A 14,731-nucleotide genomic window follows, 5' to 3' on the forward strand; every position below is an offset into this window, starting at 1 on the left:
GCAAGTCCCTCCCACAAGTAAAAATGGGGCGTGTATCTGCCGGCCGTTGCCAGGCGCTGTAGTTGCCGCCGGAGACCTCAAAATATGGCGGGGTGGAGGCGGGTTCTGAACTGTCAGCAGCCCGGAGCCATCCCTGCATTGTTCTGCCACTGTTAACCAGCAGAAAGTGTGGAGTTGTTGGGCAGGGCGTCTGGGAGACACAATGTTTCTGTGAATGGCTTTTCATCTGTGTGGGTAAGAAATGGCTTTTTATCTTGTGTAACTGGCCATGTAGTTTATACATGGGTATCAAGTGAGGATGCTGGGACTTGCTACCATAATAATAAGGACGAATTTGGCGTGCCTTGTACTTTTCCCAGTACAGCGGGGGAATTTACTTTGAAAGTACAGAATTTAGATCTGCTGTGGGGCTGTAACACGTCCCTTTGGGTAAAGGAGCTCACCCTTTTATCATAGCTGTAATGTTCTTTCATGGCAATTGACTGGCTGTTGGGTATCTATCTATCTATCTATATCTATCATCTATCTATATATGTGTGTGTATTGGCATAGTGATGTCATCAGTTGTAATCAGTGCTTAGTAATGTAACTCATATGTATTATATGTATAATAAACAAAAAAATTCCCCCCACCTCAGATTTCCATGACTGTGCCTCTCGGTGGTCATGGGACTTCTTGGTCACTAATATTCATACATGTTACAATTGTGGGTGCATATGTATATGTAGGTTGACCTAAACCTGCGGGTCGGGCAGGCTTAGGTTGAGATTTGAGTGACCATAGTGGTTCTGGGATGGGTGCATGTCAGACTGGGGAAGAACATTCCTTCTTCCAAGGATTATCTTTCTTGGGACTAGAGGCGCACACAGAAGTAGTGTAAGGGCTGTGGCACATGGGGGCAACTAATCCCCCCGAAATGCCATCCCACCGGCTATAATGTTAATCGCCGGTTAAGGGTTGAGTATGGGCCCTAATTTGGCAACATTTCACATGTTAAGGTCGGGTGCGGGTTTAGTTTTTCCTGACCTGCACATCACTAATAAACAATAGCAATGGTGGTTTTCAGTCAAAGCATGTGCAAACTGCAGCATCATCTGTTGTTCCACTACATCTCTCAGTATGCCACAGTCATAGGCATAGGAAACCTTTAGTGTAACCACTACAACTGAACTAAAGCACCAGCATTCTATTCTAGATAATTTGATGAAGAGGGTAATATATTCCATAACAGTAGGTATGATGCTTCTACTGCCTAAACAAAACATCATATTTTGATGAAACCTGCAGTTAATATTTGCATTCCATATAAAGGCACGAGGCCGAAGGCAAAGTTGGGGGTACTTGTATTAAATAATACTTGTGTATTATTTATTATAATACACAATTTTCAGTAAGTCGTGTAACAGAAATCACTAAGCGATTATAACTGATGACATCACTAAGCACTGTTTGTAAGGATATAATTTACAGGACATGCATGCATATTATAAATATATGTGTGTATAAATAAATAAATAATAATATAGGGGAGTACTGCTACACCTATTGATTCAGGGGAATCTGTTGCTACTAGTACCTCCTGGCCAGGTGGTACAAGCAGACTTGTGCGTAATTGCTTTTGATTTGCAATGAAATGCAAGTACAGGTGCGTTAATTTTGATGAATTAGAAGCAAAGAGCTCATTACCCCTTTGCGACCGCAGTGAAATTCTGGGAAAAACAATATGGTGTGTGCACACTTGCAGAAATAAATGAGCCATATTATCTATTCTTCTTTTCTTTGATTTTGATCTTTCAAAATCTTTTTGTTTCTGTTTGTAAAAAAAATTAGCAATATTCCAAAACCTCTGTGTGCCCACCTTTACCCTTTATCCATTTATATTTTACTCCCTTAAATCCTTTTTTTTAATGGAAATATTGATGATTTATTGTTTCAAGCCTCATGATAAACCTTGTTTCTGGTTTGATGTGGAACTTTATCATTTAAATGTACCCTTTTGTAGTAACCCTGTTATTTTTCTTTCATTTGCAGAATAAGAAGAATATCTTTTTCTCCTGTACAAGCACATCATAACTTTCCATCTTCCAAAGAAACCCAGGTGTGTATGCCTAATGATTTGCTTATTCTACATTATTTCCTGTAGCTGCATCTTTTTATAACTATCTGTTCTGGGCTACTGGTCCATGTGCATTTTTCTGTTTAGTCTGGACCCAACTGAACCTGCATTATTTTAATTTTTTTGTATTTCTGCTGATATATTCTATAGTGCTTTACAGAAATCATTCATCAGTCCCATTATGTCATGCCCCAGTTACGCTAACCGTGTAAGGACCCTTTCATGTAAATACTAGGGATGCACCAATTCCAGGATTCTGTTTAGGATTTGGCTGAATCCCAGGACTGTTTCCAGGATTCAGCTGAACCAAATCCAACCCCCAAAAATCATATAATGGCTCTGGGCAACACAATGCAATTTTTTATTTATATTAAATGTGAATATTCAACTTACAGTTCAGAATTGGTGTAGTATTCAGTAATCTTTTTTGAAAGATTGAGTATTCAGCCAAAATAAATAAAAATTATGGATTCAGTGAATCTCTATTACATACAGTGAAGTCATTTTAATTAAGAACCTGCTGCCTATTTATGTTTTGGCATGCAGAAGGTAACTGGAGTTCCCAGAGTAAACTCTCACAAATAGGGAACATTCAATCCATGCAGATAGTACAAGTCTGGGGCCTATTATCAAGAATGCTCGGGACGTGGGGTTTTTCAAACAAGGGGTCTTTCCGTAATTTAGACATTAATTAAACCTAATAGGATTGTTTTGCTTCCAATAAAGATTAATTATATGTTAGCTGGGATCAAATACAATGTTCTGCTGTAATATTACGAGAGAAAGAAAATCATTTTAAAAAAAAGTTGATTATTTGATTATAATTGAGTCTGTGGGAGATGGCCTTCTGGATAACGCATTCCATGCCTGTACTCAGGTTGGAATTGAATCTACTGTAATAAGATTTATTTTGAACCCAAACGTAACCACCCCACAGGTAATCAGTGTAACATAGGTATGTATTTTGACATTTTCTGTTTTATAAATATATCCATTTGAGAGAAGAACTAATACTCATCCACCCTATAATTATAATTAATAGCACTCTAGCTGGGTTATTGACTTCCATTTTTCCAATCGGCTCCTGGTTAATGGTTGCTGTCAGGGATCCTAAAACAGAATATGACATATAACAGATTTATAAAAAATGTTAGAGTTTACCATTTGATGAGTACCCTTCTAAAAATCCCATAGGTATGAATAGAGAGTGGGAATTTTACTGTGGTGAAGTCTAATTTTAAACAACTTATGAAAAATCTGCCCCTTAATGTACAGAGCTGAAAGCTCCAAAGCTGAAGGTCAACCATTATTAAAATAAACAGATTTTGAATGTGTTCTTTAGTTCTTAATATAGTTCTAAAATTCACATGTCATAAAGTCACAGTCAGCATATTTAACTATTATTTCTTGATCCCAGAGATATTCATAGATAAAAACTGGCTTTTCTGGTCAGGTAAGCAACCATAGCACTCCTGGTGCTCATCAACAATATCATATGCAGGATTTGTGCCAGAAAATGTTCTGCTGTCATACCTATAACTCTTACACCATCACTTCTTTAACACTTAGGGCTGGTTTAATAACATAGTTCATAAATCTCGCTGTTGCCAGCCTGTTAATTGGCTTATCATAAGCTGACCGAATTGTTTTCATGTCTCAGAAAGGAAAGTTAGTACATCAGCTAATGCTCACAATAAATCTCTTCAACATCTGGACTGCTTTACATTGAATTCAAGCATCCATTTCTCCAAGGCTGTGTATTAGTCCCTATTGTAAAACATTAGGTTACTAGAAATCATGAAAGAGTTCCTTTACCGTATAAAGCCACAAGGCCTGACCCTAACCACATAGGTCATAGAATGCTGATGTGACTTATAATATCCTCATATTATCACCTCAGGGTACGCATAATTGTTTTTAATGTGCAAGTCTTACTGAGTCATGTGACACAAATGTAATCACTAAGCTTGCATTATAATTAATGATATCACTAAGTGTATAATTTACAAGGTATTCATTGATGTTCTGTATTATAAATATATATAAAATTGTAACATTGTGAATCAGAAATCCTTGCCTGTCAAATGCAGATGTAAGCCAGATATATAATGTATTTACAATAATAGTACAGGTATAGGACCTGTTATCCAGAATGCTCGGGACCAAGGGTATTCTGGATAAGGGGTCTTTGCGTAATGTGGATCTCCATGCCTTAAGTCTACTAAAACAATAATTTAACCCAAATAGACTGTTTTGCATCCAATAATGTTTATTTATATCTTAGTTGGGATCAATTACAAGGTACTGTTTTATTACTACAGAGAAAAAGAATAGCAGTTTTAAAATTCTGAATTATTTGATTAAAATGGAGTCTGTGGGATGGGCTTTCTATAATTTAGAGCTTTTTGGATAACGGGTTTCCTGATAAGCGATTCCATACCTGTACAGTTAATGGCCCTGTTATCCAGAATGGCTGGGGTTTTCTTGATAAGTCTACTAAAAATTCATTTAAACATGAGTTAAACCCCGGAATATGTAGTGTATAGTACAGTCAACTCACAATGCTAAATAAAGTTGGGCAGCACTGGTCTAGATTTTCTAAATTGTGTAAAGGACAGTATAAAGAGAGAAGGGCTGATGCCAAATGATTAGCTTCGTACACTGCAGTGTTTAACTTAATAGTAATGTTTAATAGCTTCTGAAAGCACGTTATTGAAAGTATTGTATACACTTCACTTGAAAAGTGGCAAACATAGATTTGATTTTTCTGTTATTGTCATAAATGTGCCAATAAAAAGTAAATCTATAGCAACATGGACTTACAGGCTGATAAAGATGGAAAGAGGTCATACTTTCTGTGGTAAACGCTATTAACTTGTTATGCAACGGTCCGCTCTGATACACGTATGTCAAAACACAGCACTCCTGCTAGCAACTAACAGACGCTCTGTTCCCTACCATTATCTTGCCTACATGATGGATTTCTTAGTAGCCTTGGGCTATTTGTATTCTGTTTTCAGAGGTGTCTGGGGTGGGCATTCAAAAATAGATTTTAACAAGTCATGCTGGGTTGGGTTTCTACTTTGTTGTTTTGTTTTAAATGTGAATAAGAATTTGACGGAGAATTGCTTGGAAATAGTACAGGTATAGGATCCATTATCTGGAAACCTGTTATTCAGAAAGTTCCAAATTACGGGAAGGCAATCTCCCATAGACCCCATTATAAGCTAATAATTTAAAAACATTTTTAAATGATTTTCTTTTTCTCTTTATTAATAAAAAAGTACCTTGTACTTGACTCCCAACTAAAATATAATTCATCCTTTATTGGGGCCAAAACAATCCTATTGGGCTTTAGTACATTAAACACATGGTGATCCAAATTATGGAAAGATCTCTTATGTGGAATACCCCAGGCCCCAAGCATTCTGGATAACCGGTCCCATACCTGTACATCAAAATGTGTCAATAAACAGCATGTAACACCCATAACAAAAGAAATCTAGGTTGTAAAATAGCTTGAAAAAATAATCTTTTGCTGCTTTTTTTTAATTTCAGATTTTCAACCATGGAGCCATATGAAGAATTTTATAAGAAGCAGTTTGCCAGAATCCAAGGAGAGGACATGCTCAGTGATGCCATGTCAGACACTCAGCAGAGGGTGTCTGTGATTAAGTTCCATGGTGTTGCAGTGCTTTCTCCATTGGTAAGTCCTTTGCAAAACCCATAAATATTTGCTTTGACGATAATAGGATGGTGGATACAAATGACATCTGTTTTATTAGATATTCCCTATCACCATTTAATCCCTCACACGTTGGGATTTCCATATACCTTGGAATCTTAACCTATGAGTAAGGTCCAAAAACATGGGTGGCTTTTCAGTAATAGAAAATAGCCACTAAAACAAGATACATACCTGGTTCTAAACCAGTTTTTGGTTCACGGCAAAGATTAAGAAACATTGCTATACATGAAGTACATAAAATATTTTCTGAATCTCCAGGACTCCATGCCAGTGATGCTCTATCTGGGTATCCAGTAAGAAGGTCCATATGAACTGTGAAGTGTCCATTCCGTGCTCTATATTTTTTGCAGTGCTTTAAAGGAAAAGGAAAGCCTGAATCACTGGCAGTTTGTTAGGCACACCCTGATGAATGTAATTTCATACCTTTTATGCAGGGTCCACTTCTTTAAAGGAGACATATTGGATAATTGGGGAAAAACGCTAATTTTATAGGCAATTATGAATAATATACAGTGCTGGTTTCACTTTGTGCTAAAAATTAATCCTATCTGTAACAATGGCCCCTTTATTGGAGCTCCCTATAGATCCTATCACTTCTCCGTCCAGTGTGAAATGAAGAGTGGGTGTGTCCTAACGGTACCTGCCAGAAGCACAGTAGGAGGGGGATAGCCAATCACAGCCCTGCAGGCACACAAGCACAGACAGGCTTCAGTTCCCTATCAGGTCAGCCTAGCTGCTGATTGGTTCCTATTCTACATGCAGTGTACGGAGGGCCGCCGGCTCCCCAGCTGATCCAGAGAATTCAGCCAGCAGGAAATGGAACAGATGGGCGGGACTAGTGGGGTTTTTGTGGAATTTCTCAATAAATCAGCAGGAAACACAACATTTTTAAGCACAATCCTTCTATATCTAGAGGAGTATAATTCACAGGTACATTCATAATTTTTATAGGATATGTCTCCTTTTAAAAAGCGCACCAGCCTGGTGATGACAATTAAAATGGTGGGCCACTGCTATCCGCCACCAGCTTTCCATGCACCCAGTGTGCTGTATAAAACTTTCTGGAACATTTGTGTACTGCACATGTGGCAAGTCTGAAAAAGCACAGGGGATGTGGAAATGAGAGAAGATGGCAGGCCCACCCTGCTGTAAGCTGTCCTGGGCTGGTATGCATTTAAATAGCCAGTATAAACTTAAAAGCACCTTTGCTGGAAAAAAAAAAATAAGCATATGTTGAAGATGCATTCTTCCTATTTTATTTAATTAAACAATTTAATTTGTAATTTAGCCATTACAAAAGCTAATTGGAATTTATTTTGGTTTTCCACTGATGGGGATATGATGATCAGTGAGAAATAAAAGAAAATAATTGTTCATATTGGGAGGGGGTTCCAGTATAAACAGGGCAATGTTTAGCTCATGTTGAAATTGGCTTTAAACTGTCTCTTGCCAGCAAGAGTAAAAGGTAAGTGATTAGAGTCACTAAGTGGGGACTATAAAATTGGTATCCCCCAGTGATCCAAGGTAGTAGGCTTCTGGTTATTGTCTTACTGTTTATTGTAAATGCTTGTTTTTTTTTCGGAGAGAAAACTCCAAATACCTTCATATTCTGAAGGTAACATTTTCAAAACATTTATGAGACTTATTTTACATGGAACTATGGTAGCCTACACTGTTGTACCCTTCCCTGTGAAAGGAATGTATCACAGATGTCTGCTTGCAAATGCACATAGCTTGTTAGGCAAAATGGGAGCGGTAGGTTTAATTGCATGTATAGAGAATTAGGATAAAAATGGTATTACTAAGATCTGGTAGGATAATAGCATTACTGTGCTGTAAAGCTAGATGGCTAAACTTAGAATCCATGATGCTGGCTGTTGCGAATGTGACTGCCAAATGCTGTAGACCATTATTTGCTGATTCCATATTTGGCTACAGGGAAACCTGTTGTTTAGCAATGGCTGTTTAGCAGTGGCTGCTGCAACCATCAGTACAGGCTATGCACCAAATAATTGATCAATCCTGTTCTGTTGAATATAGGCTTAGAAACTCACCATTGCAATTTGCTACAAACCTCCCTTTTATAGTTGAGTAGAAAGAGGTCCAGCTGAGTGTAATGACATTCAATGGATTCTCCAGCTATTAACTAAGACAAAAGTTTCAGTATATCCCCAAAGGGGATATACTGCCCACAGAAGTAAATTAAATGACTTGCTACTAGTGAGAGAAAAACACTCATTTAAGGCTTTATATTGTCTGGGTACTATAAGGAGGGAACTGAGCATGCAAATCAGCAGGTGAGCAAACATTTAAAATTAAAAGGGCTTAGGTGAGAAGAGTAAAGCAAATCCCTAATCATTTTATTAGTAAAAACCAGTTCAGTCCCATGAGTGAGCTACAGATTATAAGCTATTCATCTAGAATAGATCAACCAAAGAGCCTTCTACTATTAAGACTGGACATTGAGGGCACTGGTCATAGGCGGCGTCTAAATAATAAGAAAAGGTTATGCTTAGTGCAGATAGTGTGGCATCTCTTATTTTAACAAACGCAAATATGGAGATGAAAACGCTCTTTACCGCTTTGACTTCTGGCCATACCTATTACTGTACATATATAGTAAATTTAAGGCAGAGCAGTGGTGTGACTAGTTAGTGATCAGACCACACAGAGGTGCCCCAATAAGAACTCACTCAACCCAACTTGTGCATGTCCCATAATTCCCTATTCTTCCCCACTCCCTGCATTTAAGGACTGTGGGTGTGGGTAGTAGGGGGGCTCAGTAATCCCAATGGTTTGCCTCTGAGAAACTATAAATACAGGGGTATATTTTTTTTACCTCTTAGAGATATGTAGTAGGATATAGGTGTTTGCAAAAGACTGTCGGAATACATTTTTCATTGGCTTTTGCTACCTTTATTATTAAACATAGAGTTAACCATCCTTAATAAACAAGGTTTTATTGGTTATATAACAAGGTTGTTGTGTTGCGCTTATTCAATGTTTTTTCCAGTGTATTTGCTATGGGGAACTTTGTCAAAATAAAAAAAAATGTGCCCTGTTGTGTTTTATTCTCTTTTGTTTTTTCCCTTTGCGAGTGCTGACTCTTTCATTTTATTGCTTCTGCCACTCTCCTCACTTGTTTGTTATTATGTTCATTTACTACTGTACACTGTTTCATGTGTTATTGTTACAGAAAGTGATTAGGTAAATAATTGCCGTTTTACTATTCCGTGATTTGCCCTGAAGCATAGTTTATGCAACACATAATAGGGAGAAAGTTGTGAAACAGGTGCTTTTCCAAACACTTAGAGGAAAATCTACTATGCAAATGCAAAGGACCAAAGCAACCAGATAAACAGAAAAAAATTTAAATTGTTACTGTGAAATTCTTTACATTACTGCTGCCTTTAAACTTTATAAATGAGTAGGTCTCTCTAGGAGGAGTAGGGCACTTTAAAAACTCTACAAAATATTATTCATTGCCTTGTGTTATAATACCCTACCTTTTAAAAACAAGGGCAATCGAGGGGGTGGGAGGGATTACCGTGATATCCATCAAAGATCAATATTTAAAGGAAACCAAATGACTGCATTATTGTTGTTGTTAATATTCTGAACACATTTTAATGAAATAAAATATTCTGCATTGTTGTACAATAAATAGGAGTATGCATTAAGCATACAAGAAAACATACAAAATAACCAATACAAGTGATAAAAAGAAATTACAATCTAAAACGTTGCACATTAAGTGTGTTAAAGCCATGCCCTCTGTTTAATTGAATAACCATATACAGGTAGGATCTATTATCCAGAATGATTGGGATCTAATAGTTTCGAGGCACGGTATCTTTCTGTAATTTAGATCTCCATACATTAAATCTGCTGAAAATAATTTAAACATGAAATAAGCCCCAAAGGATTGTTTTGCCTCCAATAAGGATTTATTAAATCTTAGTTACCATGAAGTACAAGGTACAGGTATGGGACCTATTATCCAGAATGTTTGGGACCTGGGGTTTTCCAGATAAGAGATCTTTCCATAATTTGGATCTCCATAACTTGAGTCTGCTAAAAAATTATTTAAATAATGAATAAATCAAATAGGATTGTTTTGCCTCCAATAAGGAATAATTATATCTTAGTTGGGATCAAGTACAAGGTAATGTTTTATTATTACAGGGAAAAAGGAAATCATTTTCAAAAATTAGAATTATTTGCTTATAATGGAGTCTATAGGAGTTGGCCTTTCTGTAATTCTGAACTTTTTGGATAACGGATCCCATACCTATACTGTTTTATTATAGGAGAGAAAAAGGAAATCATGTAAAAAATACTAGAGAGAAATTAGAGGAACCAATTCTAAAGCTATTAAGTTGATGAACTTTACTTCTTAATATTCTAATAGTAAGGAAATATGCACTTGTATTTCTTACTATGCATAGAGAATGTTTTTCAAAGAATTTAAGAGCATTTTTAGTGCCATACAAAAATGAAGGATAGACTAGATAACAGTAATACTGCTAGATGTACCAGGAGGCACTTGCTAGGAACATTGCTGCTGACATCCCGACAGCCACATTATGATTAACTGCCCATTAGTCAACATTATAACTGACCTCTCATTAGTTAGAGCCAACAGTCAAGGACAAAAGCACTGGATTTATCTCTCTTGAGCTTGATCTCCTGCCGAAAAATATGCGTTGCTCAAATTTTCTTACCAAAACATTTGGAAAGCTCATATGTCCCTAGATCCATATAAACCAACGGGAACATCACCTTGGTTTTAACTGAGCCCTGCTTCAAGAAATTCTAAATGTGAGAAATGAACGTCCAAGCAAAAAACTGCAAGAAATAGAATTGTGGATTCTCACCTGTCAGTTAAGGCGATAACAATTGAAAATGTTTATGGATTTTTTATTTTTCTTTTACAAATCTACCCCATTTGTATAGCAGTGTAATGAGAGAATCCATTGTCTGCAAGCCAGTTTGTCTGAGACTCTGAGGAACATTTAAAGGTTGTTTACCTTAAAGGAGCAGGAAAGTCTCAATCACTGGGGGTACCAAATGTTAAGCCCCCCCCCCCACCCAGTGCAGCTTTCTGCTAACAGAAGCACCAGCCATCTGGTATCAGCTAAGTGATTAAAATCACTGGGGGTCCCTAACATTTTGGCACCCCCCAGTGGGTGAGAATTTCCTTCTCCTTTATGGTAAACAACCCCTTTAAATGTTCCTCAGATTCTGAGGACAGACTGAGACAGTTTGCAGTTGATCTTCACTTTTTACTTTCTGTTTTTTTATTTTAAATGATCCAGCAGCTATCTGGTTGCTAGGGTCCAATTAAGGAATAATCAGTGTCGGACTGGCCCACAGGGATACCAGGAAAATTCCCAGTGGTCCCTCCTGCTTCTAACCATTTGGCCTAATTTATGGCAATTTCCTATTTCTCTATGGGAACAATTTAACTAAATATAAAGAAGAATAGATTATAGTATGTAAAGATAAAAAAAACTAGGAAAATATAGAGGTTGAGTGAGAAGTGGATGAAAAATAGTTTGAAGAGTGGGCTCACAATCTTAAGTTTTCTGGTGGGCCCCTGGTATCCTAGTCCCGCACTGGTAATAATGTAACAAATAACAATAAAATTGTAGCTGCTAGGTACAGTGACCTGCCATAGATCATGGCATCTGTGGTTCTGGCTCTCATGTGCCTATCAAGCACCCATAAATTCTACACTTCTGGGTTTCTCTTTGTTCCATGTTCATACAGTAGTCATGGTGGTTTGTGCCAAATGGGTTAAGATTACTTTATATTAAGGGTTTATATTCAGTTTACATGAATACTGAACAAATAGACAAATACTGAAAGGAATACTGGATCCAGACAAATACTGAAAGGAATACTGGATTCACTGCATCCCTGCTTAGAAGATCCAGCCCAAACCATTTACACGTGTTGTAGATCAAGCTGTTGTCTGACCATTTAAGGGCACCGAGGTTATTAATTAGACACATTTTCTATAACCTTTCTCTGTTGAAAAGTAGCCCTAGCAGCCAAATCTCCCAAAAGGTTAGACTTGCCCTGAGGCAGTTAAGACTGATGGGATCAATGGACTGTAGCATGTAAAGACTTAAAATATATATAGAGGCTGCCTAAACATAGTAAGGCAGTGTACAAACAGGTGTCTTATAGTGATGTTTACCTTTTGTGTCAACTAAGAATGAACCTTCAGAAAACAGATCTACAAGCTATATTTAGTTTACACTTCTTAGGATCATACACATAATTTGTATGAAAATAATTATGTTCTGCAACATTCCTCTTGTGATCTGAAGAGAAACAATGAAACATTCTATCTTTCTTTAGTTCTTTCTTTCTTGTTTACGTGGTTTTGTGGCCAGTCTTTGTCTAGGGGTTGGGGCATAAATAAGCATAAATAAGTCATTTTTACTAAGTAGTAATGATTTAAGTCCTGTGACTTTCTGAAAGACACAAGCTAGCTGTTAATTAATGGGCAGTTAATGCATAGGTAATAAGCAATGTGATTTTTGGAACAGGCTTGTTTTCACTACCTGAAACCTTACCGTGTCCAGGTCCCTGGCAATGTGTAAACAAACTGTCATGCTTGTGTTACCTTGTTTCCCTCACACTTACTGCATGTCCTCACTGATCAGTTCTGCTACTGCTCAGCAAGTGAAAGGCTTGTAAGGAGTCTTAAGTACAATATGTAACAATTTTGTACCCTTTTGTCTCTTAAAGGTGATTTTTATAAGAACATTTTAATACCTTTTCTGTATTTTTCTTTTTTTTTTTTTTTTAATTGATTCTGGAGGTTTTGTATAGATGTGGAGCGGCCCTAATCCTTGTAACCTGTTTTACAGCTCACTGCTGAAAAGATGCAAGAGATGCAGCAATATCGACACAGGGCTATAGAACTTAATGAGAAGAAACAAAACTGTAAGAAAACATCCTTACTGACCCGTGTCCAGGAAATACTGGAATCTGTTCAGGTAACTTTATGTATATTAATACAAAGATGTAGAATCTATTTTGTGTAATGCTGGGGTTTTGCTGATTTTTTTGTAATTTAAACCTTTTTCTGCTAGACTTCATTTATACATTAAATAAACCAAAGAGGATTGCTTTGCCACCAATATGGATTTATGAAGCTTAGTTAGAATCAAGTACATGGGAATGTTTTATTATTTTTATTATTATAGAGAAGGAAATCATTTTTGACCTTTCTGTAATTTGGGATAACAGATCCTATAACTGTATTGAGGTACCTTTTGCTATAATTATCCTTTATATAGTGCCACCATATTTTGTATAGATTTACGGAGATTAGACATCTCTGTCACATTCACACACACACTATGGTCAGTTTTATCTGGAGCCAGTTAACCTGCATGCTTGTTTTTGGAGTGTAGGAAAAAAAGAGTACCCAGAGCAAATGATCTCCCTGTAGATAGTGGAAGGGTGCACCGGTAATCACTGTGCCACAGCACTAGCCTCTATCCGCTATGCATTTTGCCTAGTGTCTGTCAGTAGCCAGTGTCACAGTTCACACTGACACATAAGGAGCAACTGGACAACTTCCTTTCTGGTCTCTGCATTTCCCTGCAGCTGATTTCCAAAACTAATCTAACATGATGTAGAGTAGATTATGTATTATAGATCTGTATGTTTAGTGTATACACCCATTTATTGTACATTGCTGCAGAATATGTTGGCTTTTTATAAATACATGTTAATAATAAGACCACAACAAAGCTTTTTCCAAACTAGTGTAATTCCTGTAGTGATATAACATGCAACTGTGTAATTAGTTTGTTGCCTTGACGCTAATTGTACGGTCGAGGCAAATTAATTAATTAATTAGTGTTGCACAGTGGCACTGGTGTATTTGCTCATTGAAATGCTTTAAGCTGGCCATACACGCACTGATGTTTCGTATGATATTCGGTGCGTGTATGGCAACTCAGAGAGGCGGCCATTATTGCAGAAAGCTGCAGATGTCGACTCTCCGATCGGTTGCCATTGAAGGCGCCCAAGCAAAATCTATGTTCAGGGCTGAATCGGCAGAAGGAGGTAGAATTCCTATTGTTTCTACCTCCATATCTGCCGATTCAACCCTGAATGTCAGTGGAGGATTGGAACGATCGAAAATCGCCACTTGTGTGGCCACCTTTAGCTCAGATTTAGATTTGCTGTTTATTTTGGAAACATTTAGATTTTGAAATTGCAATAAAGGAAATAACCCAGTGTTTGCCTTGCTTTATATAGCAAGGGAGATCTGTTTATACCCCCTTTATTTGCAAAGGCTAAAAGGGCAACAAGAAACCTCAGGATTTTGAAAACATTTTCTTTAAAAAAAAAAAAAGTAAATAAATAAAGGTCAAATTTAAAAAGCTTTATAATGGCACGAGTCGTTCATATATTGGCATTTGCCCAAAGGTGGACATCTTCTTTTAAGATAAACCACTTGATCGTGTTAATTCATAACCTGGCTGCTTTTGTAGTAGCACAGTGGTATAAGTTTGTACCATGGCACATTTATAATGGGACGTTGGACTGGTGGTCACTTAGAATAAATGTGTAATCTGTCTGATCATATTTTGTGGCAAAGAAATCCATGTAAAATGATTTAGAAGAGACTATTAGCTGAACAATTGGCACTTGTTTTCTCTGTGCCCAGCCTTATTGAATGCCTGTTTGGTTTGTGCCTTTCTCTTATTAGAAGTAATTTATCATATTTGTTTTTATGTTGAATATAATAAGCAGCATAGGAGCCAATTTTATTTTAACTGGAATGGAAAATTGTACATCACTGACACTGGTGTATTGAGTTCATAATCACATG

General features: G+C 37.0%; 1 protein-coding gene across 1 annotated transcript in view; it reads left to right on the plus strand.

The window, feature by feature from the left end:
- Positions 1 to 4: 4 nt before the first annotated feature.
- Positions 5 to 14,731, plus strand: part of ccp110 (centriolar coiled-coil protein 110kDa) — a 30,272-nt gene continuing 15,545 nt past the window's right edge. The window contains exons 1-4 of the mRNA XM_012970857.3: positions 5 to 234; positions 2,033 to 2,099; positions 5,676 to 5,823; positions 12,750 to 12,878. Of these exons, the coding sequence (XP_012826311.2) occupies positions 5,686 to 5,823; positions 12,750 to 12,878 (267 nt within the window). The 5' untranslated portion in view covers positions 5 to 234; positions 2,033 to 2,099; positions 5,676 to 5,685. The remainder of the gene's footprint in view (positions 235 to 2,032; positions 2,100 to 5,675; positions 5,824 to 12,749; positions 12,879 to 14,731) is intronic.

The sequence above is a fragment of the Xenopus tropicalis genome, chromosome 9 (assembly GCF_000004195.4).
Source record: "Xenopus tropicalis strain Nigerian chromosome 9, UCB_Xtro_10.0, whole genome shotgun sequence".
Taxonomy (NCBI): domain Eukaryota; kingdom Metazoa; phylum Chordata; class Amphibia; order Anura; family Pipidae; genus Xenopus; species Xenopus tropicalis.